The following is a 13,409-nucleotide window of genomic DNA, read 5'->3' as shown; positions in this document are numbered from 1 at the left end:
GTTAGATTTTTAAACGAAAATTGAATATTGTTTTTCTCTCCCCACTCCCACAACAGTTCTTGGTTCCGGTTGTGCTAAAAATATGCAAAAAAAAAGCATTATAACAACAGTGAAAATATTGTGAGGGCATTGCAATTTGTAATGTTTTTTTGTGAATCCAGTTGTATTGGAAGTTTACACATCTGCATGTGTGATATATCTTTTGAACAGGACTGAGAACATAATTTAGTTGCGACCATCAATTTGTTTTCTGAAAGCTGCATGCTCATAATTGGTTCTCTTATGTGCTTTGCTGCATCAGATTGACCACACAATAGGAAGTTCTATTTGCAGAGAAATTATAAACCTATTCTTTATGAAGAGGGATATGATTTCATTACACACACGACCATGAGAAAATCAAGCAAATGGCATACTGTTATTTCTCCTGATATAACACATTCTTTGGAACTCAAACTTTCCTGTTACTAGAATCTGGAAGAATTGTTGTATCTCACAGCATTATTTTGAATACATTTATATGCCTCTCAACAAGAATATGATACATTTGCTTGTGATTTTTTTTTGTGTGCATAATACCCTAAGAAAATCTTCACCATGATGGTTGGCTCATATCATAGTCGATAAAATAATGCATTCCATGCAACAGTTAATAGAAATTGTAAAATATTTCATGCTGTACCTCCTTTTTGCATTAAAAAAATAATAATCACTGATACATATCTCAAATATCTTGAGATTGCACTGTAGAGTTTGAGATCCTTCTAGGAGCTGGGATGCAGTTACTTTGGAGGTCGATTTTTCATTGTCCTATCTGGGACACATGACAATAAACTCACTTGAGGTCACAAACATGCATGAGTTTGCAAAGAAACAGTTTGTGTACTGTGAGGGTGTCGAAGCTATACAAATAGAAGCTGCTTTTATTGCTAGTGCAGCTGTTATAGCCACTTAAATCACAAAGAGCCTTTTCATCTCAAACGTTCAATCTTTTTTCAACATTATGGATTTTACCATTCTATAAGTTAAAATAAGTTTCTGTGCAGAGGCAGCAACGTGAATAGATTTTAAAAAAGCAATGTAAAACAGAAACTACAATCAAAATTTGAAAATATATTTCTAAAGATCAATATACAGTGCATTCAGAAAGTATTCAGACCCCTTCACCTTTTCCAAATTGTGTTACATTATATCCATTTTAAAATAAAGCTATAATGTATCCATGTCAGAGCAAAAATCAAGCCATGAAGGAATTGTCCTTAGACTTCCAAGACAGGATTGTATCGAGACACAGATCTGGGGAAGGGTATAAAATAATTTCTGCAGCATTGCAGGTCCCAAAGAGCATAGTGGACTCTGTCATTCTTAATTGGAAGAACTTTGGAACCACCAGGACTCTTCACAGAGTTGGCCGCCTGGCCAAACTGAGCAATCGGGGGAGAAAGGCCTTGGTCTGGGAGGTGACCAAGAACCCTATGGTCACTTTGAGAGAGCTCCAGAGTTCCTCTGTGGAGATGGGAGGATCTTCCAGATGGACAACTATATCTGCAGCACTCCACCAATCGGGCCTCGATGGAAGAGTGGCCAGACAGAAGCCACTCCTCAGTAAAAGGCACATGACAGCCCGCTTGGAGTTTGCCAAAAGGCATGAGAAACAAGATTCTCTGGTCTGATGAAACCAAGATTGAACTCTTTGGCCTGAATGCAAAGCTTCATCTGGAGGAAAACAGGCACCGCTCATCACCTGGCCAATACCATACCTATGGTGAAGCGTGGTGGTGGCAGCATCATGCTGTGGGGATGTTTTTTCAGCGGCAGAAGCTGGGGGACTAGTCAGGATCGAGGGAAAGATGAACGGAGCAAAGTACAGAGAGATCCTTGACGAAAACCTGTTCCAGAGATTTCGGGACCTCAGGTTGGGGCGGAGGTTCACCTTCCAACAGGACATTGACCCTAAGCACACAGCCAAGACAATGCAGGAATGGCTTCATGACAAGTTTGTGAATGTCCTAGAGTGGCCCAGCCAGAGCTCGGACTTGGACCCAATCGAACATGTCTGGAGGGACCTGAATATAGTTGTGCATCGACACTCTCCATCCAACCTGACAGAGCTTGAGAGGATCTGCAGAGAAGGAGAAATTACCTTAATACAGGTATGCCAAGCTTGTTGCGTCATACCCAAGAAGACTTAACCATATAACCATATAACAATTACAGCACGGAAACAGGCCATCTCGACCCTTCTAGTCCGTGCCGAACACGTATTCTCCCCTAGTCCCATATACCTGCGCTCAGACCATAACGCTCCATTCCTTTCCCGTCCATATAACTATCCAATTTATTTTTAAATGATAAAAACGAACCTGCCTCCACCACCTTCACTGGAAGCTCATTCCACACAGCCACCACTCTCTGAGTAAAGAAGTTCCCCCTCATGTTACCCCTAAACTTCAGTCCCTTAATTCTCAAGTCATGTCCCCTTGTTTGAATCTTCCCTACTTATCAGTGGGAAAAGCTTATCCACGTCAACTCTGTCTATACCTCTCATCATTTTAATTACCTCTATCAAGTCCCCCCTTAACCTTCTGCGCTCCAAAGAATAAAGCCCTAACTTGTTCAACCTTTCTCTGTAACTTAGTTGCTGAAACCCAGGCAACATTCTAGTAAATCCCCTCTGTACTCTCTCTATTTTTTTTGAGACTGTAATCGCTGCCAAAGGTGCCTTAACAAAGTACTGAGTAAATAGACCATAGACAAGGGTCTGAATACTTATGTAAATTTGATATTTCAGTTATTTCACATGCTTGACAAGAGTGTTTTGTCATTAATGTTTTATTATGAATGTTTAGTGTTTTCTGAGTCATTCGTAACCGTCACTGTATGTCATGTTGTTACTTGTGTGCGGAGCATCAAGGCAAATTCCTTGTATGTGAATACTTGGCCAATAAACTTACTTACTTATTTCTTTTAAATTACTTTGCAAACATTTTGAAACACCTGCTTTCACTTTTTTATTATGGGGTATTGCGTGTAGATTTATGATTAAAAAAAAGTAATTTAATCCATTTTAGAATAAGGCTGTAATGTAACAATATGAGGAAAAAGTGAAGGGATCTGAATACTTTCTGAATGCACTGTATATGATAAAATAAATACCTTGACTATTTTAGATGTAGTGAACATGGTCACTGATTAGTAATCCTTGGACGTAGACTGCTTAACCTTAAAGAGATAAAACAGAACAGTAGAGCAGAGGAACCGGTCCTTCGGCCCACAACGTTTATGGCGAATATGGTGCCAAGGCTTTATTTGCTCGCCCATTATTCATATCTCTCCATTCCCTGCATATCCATGTGCCACTATTGTATCTGTCTCCACCACCCTCCTTGGCATCATGATTCAGCACTCACCACCAACAATGTAAAAAAAGATTGCCCTGCAGATTTCCTTTAAACTTTGACCCTCTCACCTTAAAGCTATGCCCTCTGGTATTTGATAATTCCATCCTGGGAAACAGGTTCTGACTATCTACCCTATCTAGGCCTGTCATAATTTTACAAACTTCTATTGGGTCTCCTTGCAACTTCCAGTGTTCTGGAGAAAACAACCTAAGTCTGTACAACGTCTCCCTGCAGTTTATACCCTCTAATCCAGGCATCATTGTGGTATACTTCCTCTGTACCCTTTATAAAGCATCCACATACTTTCTGTTATGGGGCGACTAGAACTGCATGTAATACTCTAAATGTGGACCAACCCAATTTCTGGAAGGCTGCATCATGACTTCCTGATTCCTATACTCAATTTCCCGACCAATGATAGCAAGCATACCTTGTGCCTTCCTCACCACTCTATGTACCTGTGTTGCCACTTTCAGGGAGTTATGGACTTGGACCCAAGATCCCTCTGAACATCAATGCTGTTAAAGGTCATGCCATTAGAGCCATACCACATGGAAATAGTCCCTTGGCCCAGCTTGCCCATGCCAACCAAGATGTCCCATCTACACTAATCCCACCTGTCCACATTTGCCACATATCCCTCTAAACTTTTCCTATCCATGTACCTGACTAAATGTATTTTAAATGTTGTTATAGTACCAACCTCACCTACCTCCTCTCGTTCCAATACCCCATCCTTCTGAAAAGTTGCCCCTTGGGTTCCTTTTTTCTCTCTCACCTTAAACCTATGTCCTCGTTCTTGATTCTCATACTCCAGGTAAAAGATTCTCTGCAATCACTCTATCTATTGCCCTCGTGGTCTTATGCATCTCAATAAGATCACCCCTCACCCTCCTCCGCTCCAAGGAATAAAGTCCTAGCCTGCCCTACCTCCCTCTATAGCTCAGGCCCTCAGGTCTTGGCAACATCCTTCAAAATCTTCCCTACTGTCGTTCCAGCTTAACAACTTCTTTTCTGTAGCAGGGTGACCAAAACTGAACACAATACTCCAAACACGGCCTCATTTTGTACAACTGTAACATAACATCTCAAATTCAATACTTAATACCTTGACTGATGAAAGCCAATGTACCGAAATCTTGAAATATTTCTTGACCACCCTATCTATCAGTGACACGAACAATGTTCTTGCACTCCAGGATCCTTCTGGTCAACAACACTCTCCAAGCCCTGTGAAGGTCCAGCTCTGGTTTGTCTTCCCAAAATGTACACCTCACACTTATCTGCATTATACTCCATTAACCATTTCTCAGCCAACTTGCCCAACTGATCAAGAGCTTGTAATAGGTAGCAAAAATGCTGGAGAAACTCAGTGGGTGAGGCAGCATATATGTAGCGAAGGAATAGGCGACGTTTCGGGTTGAGACCTGAAACGTCGTCCATTCCTTCGCTCCATAGATGCTGCATCACCCACTGAGTTTCTCCAGCATTATTGTCTATCTTCAATTTTTCCAGCATCTGCAGTTCTTTCTTAAACAAGAGCTTGTAATAGTATCTCTTTCAACATGTAGACCTGCTGAAATACTTGAAATACTTCAGCATTTGTATTCTATCTATTTCAAGAGGATTGACAGAAGGCAACTTGGGCATAATGCTAGAGGTACTAGATTTAGAGAAGATGGTGACATTGGTTTGCTTATCCATTTTGGAGGAATTTGTGAAGACTGTGTTTATGGTATTTTTCCAGCACCTTGAAAACCTGCTTTTGTAAGTAATTAAGTTTATTGGCCAAGTATTCACATACAAGGAATTTGCCTTGGTGCTCCGCCCACAAGTAACAACATGACATATAGTGACTGTTACGAATGACTCGGAAAACACTAAACATTAACAATAATAATACATTAATAATAAAACAGCATTGATCAAGCATGTGAACCAACAAAATACCAGATCAAAGGGAGGCTACAGATTTTTGGCTGTTGAGTAGAGCAACTACTCATGGATAAAAACTTTTTATGTCTGGCTGTGGCAGCTTTGACGATCCGGAGTCGCCTTCCAGAGGGAAGTGATTCAAAGAGTTTGTGGCCAGGGTGAGAGGGGTCAGAGATGATCTTGTCCGCTCGTTTCCTGGCCCTTGCTGTGTACAGTTCATCAATGGAGGGAAGGTTGCAGCCAATAATCTTCTCTGCTGATCGGACGATTCGCTGCAGCCTCCAGGTGTTGTGCTTGGTGGCTGAGCCAAACCAGACCATGATGGAGAAGGTGAGAACAGACTCTACAATGGCTATGTAGAATTGGACCATCATTGCAGATTGTGCTTCCTCTGCTGCCGCAGGAAGTACATCCTCTGTTGTGCCTTTTTGACTGTGGAGTCTTTGTTCTCTAGGTCCCAAAAGCACAACAGGAAAATACGAAGGTGGACAAAAATGCCGGAGAAACTCAGAGGGTGGGGCAACATCTATGGAGCTGCGGATCAATATTGTATATTAAACCATGAATTTTGTACCAGATTTGGGGTTTTGATGTTAAACTGATCTTTTTCTTAACAGTGCTAGGGATGTGCTGCTGCACTGAAGTGAATTTCATTTAAAAAATAAACTTTATATTTGAGTACTTCAATTGGCTTCACGGAATAGTGATCATTCTTTCTGCTGTCCCTTGATGTTGTATGTGGTTTGCTACTTATTTGTAATGTGCAGATAAAATACTGAATCGAAGAAGGAGGCTGGTGGAGTATGTGATATTTTCCTGGTCTTTAAAATAATCTTTTCCTGCCTATCTTTCTTGCAGTCTCAGAAGCATAATATTGACATAAACAGACAAGCGAAGTTTGCTGCCACGCCTTCTTTCAGTCTGTTTGTAACTCTGAAGAATGTTGTCTGCAAAATAGGGGAAGATGCTGAAGTCTTGATGTCTTTATATGACCCGATTAAGTCTAAGTTTATCAGGTTGGTGCTTTGACTACTTTTGCATTAGGTTACTTAAAGGCATCCTGAATATTTTTCTGTTATCTTTCTCTGATTAAAGTAAAACGATGCTTTAATTATAATTGATTATCTTTGAGTATGGAATAATCAATAGATTCCACACCAGGGGCATCCAGATAGAAGAGGGCAATCTCTTATATTTACACATAACAAACATACATCATTTCATATACATAAATTCATTGTAATAGCATGTCATTTTAAAAACTATTAACAATGTTTAAGATCTGGATTATGCTTGCTCACTTGAAAAATATTGAATCCTGAATTATTGTATAACATCTTGCTATTATAACACTTCAAAATAGGATGGCTGTGGAATATTGCATTTGTTATGTTTTGTTGTACTTTGGGATTACTGTTATTGTAATTGAAGACAGGCTTTTTTGTAATCCGAAGAACAAAACATCATCTAAATTTCTTTTATTCCTGTCAAAATATATTCATCAATAGCACTTCTTGTTTTTAAATGTTATTTGCGATCTATTCTACCTACTCTGTTTTACATAGTTAGATTATATTAAGATTAATAGAAAATACAAAACAGCCCTGTGCAATCTTATTGTATTGCCTTTGGGCAGATAAATAATTTACATAGGGGGAGAAGGCCATTCACTTCCTGCACAATTTTCAGCCATTCTCTTCATCTGCTTCTGATTCTTTTCCGTTGTTATGTTTACTCAGCAAAGATTTTCAACCTCAGTCTTGAAAATTTAAATAGAAATTTATTGGTGCGAGCATTTCAATTTTGCGCTGTCCTTTATAAGGTCATGTGATCGGAGTAGAATTAGGCCTTTTAAGTCTACTCCGCCATTCAATCATGGCTGATCTATCTCTCCCTCCTAACTCCATTTTGCCTTCTCCACGTAACCTCTGACACCTGAACTAATCAATCTATATGTTCCTTAAAAATATCCACTGACTTGGCCTCTACTGCCTTCTGTGACAAAGAATTCCACAGATTCACCACCCTCTGACTAATGAAATTCACCTCATCTCCTTCCTAAAAGATCGTCCCAATAATTCTGAGGTTATGACCACTCGTTGATAAGGTTCTCTACTTTTTATGCACCCAAATATACTCATAAGCTTGCCCACCATTCCACACGAGATGTACCGAATTAACATGGAATTTTCACAAAGGAAAATGGTCATCACAATTTGGTTTTGAAATGGTAAGGTGTATCTCTATTGTTTTCCCTCCTTATCAGCATGCGTAAGGGAGTGTATATAATATAAAAGAATGGGCAGAAAAACAACAATTACAGAAACTTGTCCGAGAGGGGTGAGCCAGAGGCCCGTCAAAGAGTCAATGGCGCAGCCCTTTCGTTTCCAAAAATCGCGTTGCGCGTTAGAGGCGTCCCTTTGTTTTAACTTTACATCACCCATGTGTTGGCAAGGCCGTTCTGTCTATTAGAATCTTTGGTTCTGTGGGGACCAATGTGCAGAATTCGGTGCCTTGGCAGAGGCGAGGGGTGACAGTAGTATCCTGTCTCAATGATGCTCTGGCTCTGCATTGTTTAACTCTCTCATTGCTGGATTCATTACTGCTCTTCCTTCCTCTTCTGCATCAGCCCTTTCCCTTTCTCATCTTCTTTTTCAATCTCAGAGTCTCTATCAGTATCATTTTCTTCTGGGGGTGCTCTTCCCTGAGCTGTGGCTGGAGCCCCCCTTTCCCCCCCCCCCCCCCACAGGGTCGCCATGTCAGATAAGGAGTCCCCGGGGTTATTTCGTTTTGGAGCTTTTTCCCCTTTTTTTGTTACCAATTGTCGTTTAATTTGCAACTCAATCAGGCCTTTTCCTGTTTTATCATGCCAATTACATTCTGCTTGTAACACATCCCAATTCTTAGGTATACCATCCTTTTTCATCTTTTCTGCCTTTTCAACAGTTTCTACATTTCATGTTCCTCCGACTGGCCAGGATTCATCTCCCAAACCTTTGGTTAACATATAACTTAATATTCTATAGTCTTTGTTACTTTTAGGATTCCAATTACACATATTTGGGCGGGCGCTTCCCGTCACTTTTATCCAGACTATTCCCCATAGCCGCGAGTCTCTTCTCAGCCTGGCTACTTTGTGAACGACAAACTTTTTTAGTTTGCGGAGCCAATTGCCCACTACTTTCCCAGTAGCAAAATACCTTACCAACTACTCTCCTAGCATCAAAATCTCTTACCAACTACTTTCCTAGTAGCAAAAATGTATTACATTTACGACAAACCTTTTTAGTTTGCTCTATCCAATCGCCGACTACTCTCTTGGTAGCAAAATACATACCCAATTAGTCTGTATTAAGGACCTCGGCTAGGAACCCGATCAACCTCTGAAGAAGGACCGCAGATGTTCCCAGACTAAAAGGATCCGATTAGAACTCAGCTTTCTCCCTGTCCAATCCCGGTCACTTTGTAGCATCTTACACAGTCATCTGTTGAGGGTCTCAGCGAGATCCTGCCGACTATGCTAATGATAAGGTTCACTAGTTTAAAAACAGACAACTCGCAAAAACGTAAGGTAAGCCAACTCAAGCTTTACTGATCATCAGCCCGCAGAAGTGACGGGGATACTCCAGTCAAGTAAGCAACAGACACTTGACTTCCTTTCACTTCAAAGAACAAAGATTTACACGGTTTTTTATACTGTGTGTCACTTAATTACATTCCAAAGATGTTAGTCATGGTCACATCACGTAATCACATTCCAAAGAGGTCACAAGATGCAGCCAATATACATCACTACCAGACGAGCCTGAGCTTGTCTCTCTTATCAATTGGTAGACACATTTCAACGGCACCGATCATTGTCTCAATATACATCAACCTGGAGAAGGCCTGCTTGAGAAGGAATTATAAGCTACAACCTACAGTCAAGTATTCCACGGTGTATCTTATATATTTAAAAGCATTTAACCTTTTCATTGTCCAAGACTCTCAAACTAGTGAAAACATCCTCTCCACATTCACTCTATCCAGGCCTTTCACTATTCTGTATGTTTCAATGAGGTTCCCCCTCATTCTTCTAAACTCCAGCAAGTACAGAACTAGCGCTGACAAACACTCATCATAGGTTAGCCTACTTATTCCTGGGATCATTCTTGTCAACCTCCTATGGACCCTCTCCAGAGCCAGCACATCTTTCTCAGATTTGATGCCCAAAATTGCTCACAATATTCCAAATGCAGCCTTACCAGCGCCTTAAAGAGCCTCAGCATTACATCCCCGTTTTTGTATACAAGCTCTCTTGAAATAAATGCTAGCATTGAGTTTGCTTTCTTTACTACCAATTCGACTTGCAGATTAAGATTTAAGGAATCCTACACCAGCACTCTCAAGTCCGCACCTCCGATTTCTGGATTCTCTCCCAATTTAGAAAATAGGCTCGCCTTTATTCCTACCACCAAAATGCATGACTCCACACTAATGCATGACTACACTATATTCCATCTGCCATTTCTTTGCCCACTCTCCCAACCCCTTCTGCAGAGTCCCTGATTTCTCTATGCTACCTGCCCTATTTTCGTATCATCCACAAACTTGTCTACAAAGCCTCAAATCCCCTTGTCTAAATCATTAATATACAATGTGAAGAGTAGCGGCCCCAGCACCAACCCCTGCGGAACTCCACTAGTCACTGGCAGCCATCTAGAAAAAGCCCCCGTTATTGCCATTCCTTGTCTTTTGCCATCCAGCCAACCTGCTATTCATACTAGTGTCTGCCCTTTGATACCTTGGGCTCTTCCTTAGCAGCTTCACTTGTGGCACCATAACAGGATTTCTGAACATCTAAGTAAACAACGTCTACTGATGCTGTTTTGTCTGTCCCGCTATTTACTTCTTCAAAGATTACGTGGGAACATGGTACCTTAATTTCTTCCTGGTTGGCCATGTTCGAATGTTCCTTTGCGTGTGCTTCTGTTCTAGTTTTTTTTTACACTAAACAAAGTAGTTTCTGTTTACCCGATTAAAGATTAATTAGATGTCTCCTTCACCTGTAGTCAGCAGAGTATAAGACCTGTTTCCGAAAAAAAACACGCAAATATATCCAGAGGAAGGAGTTAAGTCAGGTTCAATAACAACATTTAATATACATCTGCAGAGGAACATGGACTGGAAAGGTTTACAGGGGTATGCGCCAAACGTAGGCAAATGGGACTAGCTTAGATAGGGCATCTTGGTTGGCATGATCAAGTTGGTTGGTACAGAATGAGTGTGATATATGACTATGAATTTATATTTAGAAAACTAGTCTTTCTAATTTAATGTATTGATCTTTTTGTATGTTTCTGCCGAAACTGCTCTAACCAGCCAAGGCCAGAAATTTCCTTCCTGAGATGTGGTACTTGAGAGTATAGAAGAAACCAAGATTCTGTACTTCATTCATTTTATATTCTGGCCTCATTAGCATTAAGTTCTAAATCTACATTTTAGTTTAGAATACAGCATGGAAACAGTCCCATCGCCCCACCAATTCCACATTAATTATTTATATGCCTGAACTGTGAACTTTTACATTGTTTTCTTCCCTGCACAATTCATTAAATATTTTGATTTGTTTTTATGGGTCCAGACTGGAGACGCCTACTCCCTTACCTGGTTTTGCTCAACTCATGTAACATATCCATGTAATTTTCTGCTCCCATTCGCAGAACTTATTTTATCTCTTGCTGCAGTTTGCAAACTGAGGTATACAAATTCTGGCCCTTCATCCAAAATATTATTTGGGCATGGTGGACAGTAATCATTTGGGAAGCTTTGAGATGACTAACTGTTAACAGCCTGGCATATATGTTTATAACCCTTTGTTGGAAAGTAATTAAATGTCCTGTAAAACAGAGCAGAAGGATTGCGATCATAGATTGACTTAACAACATCCAGGGGTATTATCGTTCTTGATGTGAGCATACAAAGTCCATGAGTGCATGCTCGGCAGGTAGAAATGGAGAAAGGACAAAGTAGCGGTTGCAATTAAAAACTCTTAAGGGAACTGACATTTATTATGCATTCAAACCTGGATGCCAGTGTGAGAAAGAAGATAAAATGAATGATGGAGCAAAAAGCAAACTGCCTGAGAAACTCGAGCAGAAAACAAAGTGATGGAGGAACTTGGTGGGGTAGACAGCATCTGTAGAGGGAATGGACACATGATGCTTTGGATTGGGAGCCTTCTTCAGACCCTATCCTGTCCCGCTGAGTTCCTCCAGCACACTGTTTTTGGTTAAGATTCTGGCATCTGCAATTCTTGTGTCTCCATTTTACTGCTGGTGGAACTCAGTCGGTCACACAACATCAGGTTGAGCCCCTGCATCAGGGCTGATTGGAGAGGGAAAATAGCCAGTATAAAGAGAAGAGGGGAAGTGGTGAAACAGTGGTCTATAAATCCTGGGTGGACTGAGGAGGAGTGAAGGATCATGAGCAGATGGAGGCAGGTGGTGGAGACAGATTCTGAGTATGATGAGTGGGGACACAGTGTTTAAAAGGTGCTGGAATTTGATGTCAGGAAGGTGATAATGGGGACCTTTAAGACAGAGATGGAACCACCCTTTTGCCTATATTTCACCTCTAGCCTTTGTCACTTACTCCATCCATCTGCCAATCACCCCCTTCACCTACATCCACCTGTCACTTGCCCCACTCCTACCTCTCTTTTCCAAATTTCTCCCCTTAGTCCAATCAGTCGGAAGAAAGGTATTGTCCTGGGAGTTCATCTGTCCATGCCCTACACAGATGTTGCCTGACCCACAGAGTTTCTCCAAACTTTTGTTTTTTGCTACTGGAACTAGTTGAGAAGGACATGAGGAGACTTGTGTGGAGCAGGGACCCGAGTAGAATGGTCTGGTGCTGTGCTGTAAAGCACACTTCTCGTATATATTTAATCAAAAATCCTTTATCTCTGGGTAATTCTATCTATTCTTCATATGTTCTGCTTTCCAGTTCAGTTTCAAAAGTAAATGCATTTTGAACATGGCAAAGCAAGCACATTTAAAATCTTTAATTATCTCAAAACATATACCCCTGGTTTAATATGATTCCCTATTTTAGTTCATATTTTGAATAAAAATTAGCATATCGCATTTTGAAGCTGCCAAGACCTTATTGCTAAAGTGAATTTAAAAAAATGCATATTTTACTTTGCATCTAATACATTAGATTAATGTATCTAATGTATGAAAAGATAAATTGACTTGTAAGGAATGCATGTGGGCATATTGTGAATAACATTGACAACCCTGCCGTGTTTATACAGTGAAAACTACCTGGTGCGATGGGCAAGTTCAGGCCTTCCTAAAGACATAGACCGGCTAAACAATCTAAGAGCTGTATTTACAGTAAGTTATTCCCCCATTTTATTAATAATGGTTGATTATGTTATTTACATTTGCCTTGTATTTATTTAGCTTTTACTTTGAATTGGTGTAATGTTGCATAATTGCTAGGGACACTGATGTTGTTAATCCTTTGCCATTAATTAAAACATTGAAATCAGGTTAAAATTTCCGACTCCTTCAACCTGATCCCACCACCAGTCACAGTGTCGTAGCTCACCCTTTTCCTGTTAACATACCACTCTCTCCCCAACTCCTTGATTTGCTCATCCCTTCACACCCAAACCAGCCTTTCCCCGAGTTCATTCCCCCGCAACTGCAGACGATGTAACACCTATTCACATTTCCTCTCTCACTTCACCCCAGTAACCCTTCCAGGTGAGACACCTGCACCTATTCCAATCTTGTCAGTTATATTTCTCGTTCCTGGTGTGGGTTCCTTGGCACAGGTAAAACCAAGCAATCATTTGGTTGAACACTTGCCTTCTGCCCACCAAAGCCCGCTGGTTGCTTACCATTTTAAATCCTTACCATTTCCACATTGACCTTTCTGTCCATGGCCTCCATCATTACCAGAGTGAGGCCACCCCCATATTGGAAGAACCTCATATTCGACTTGGGTAGCCGACAACCCAACAGTATGAGCATTGAATTTTCTGATTTCAGGTAATAAACCCGTATCCCCACTCATTCC

The 13,409-nt window shown here is 40.7% G+C and overlaps 1 protein-coding gene across 1 annotated transcript in view; it reads left to right on the top strand.

The window, feature by feature from the left end:
- dock1 (dedicator of cytokinesis 1) overlaps nucleotides 1-13,409 on the top strand; it is a 443,854-nt gene that overhangs the window by 77,374 nt on the left and 353,071 nt on the right. Inside the window, exons 8-9 of the mRNA XM_055646705.1 lie at nucleotides 6,195-6,352; nucleotides 12,637-12,718. Coding sequence (XP_055502680.1) covers nucleotides 6,195-6,352; nucleotides 12,637-12,718 — 240 coding nt within the window. The remainder of the gene's footprint in view (nucleotides 1-6,194; nucleotides 6,353-12,636; nucleotides 12,719-13,409) is intronic.

The sequence above is a fragment of the Leucoraja erinacea genome, chromosome 15, assembly GCF_028641065.1.
Source record: "Leucoraja erinacea ecotype New England chromosome 15, Leri_hhj_1, whole genome shotgun sequence".
NCBI lineage: Eukaryota > Metazoa > Chordata > Chondrichthyes > Rajiformes > Rajidae > Leucoraja > Leucoraja erinaceus.
The sequence above is the reverse complement of the archived record's forward strand: the minus strand, read 5'-3'. Positions and strand labels throughout refer to the sequence as shown.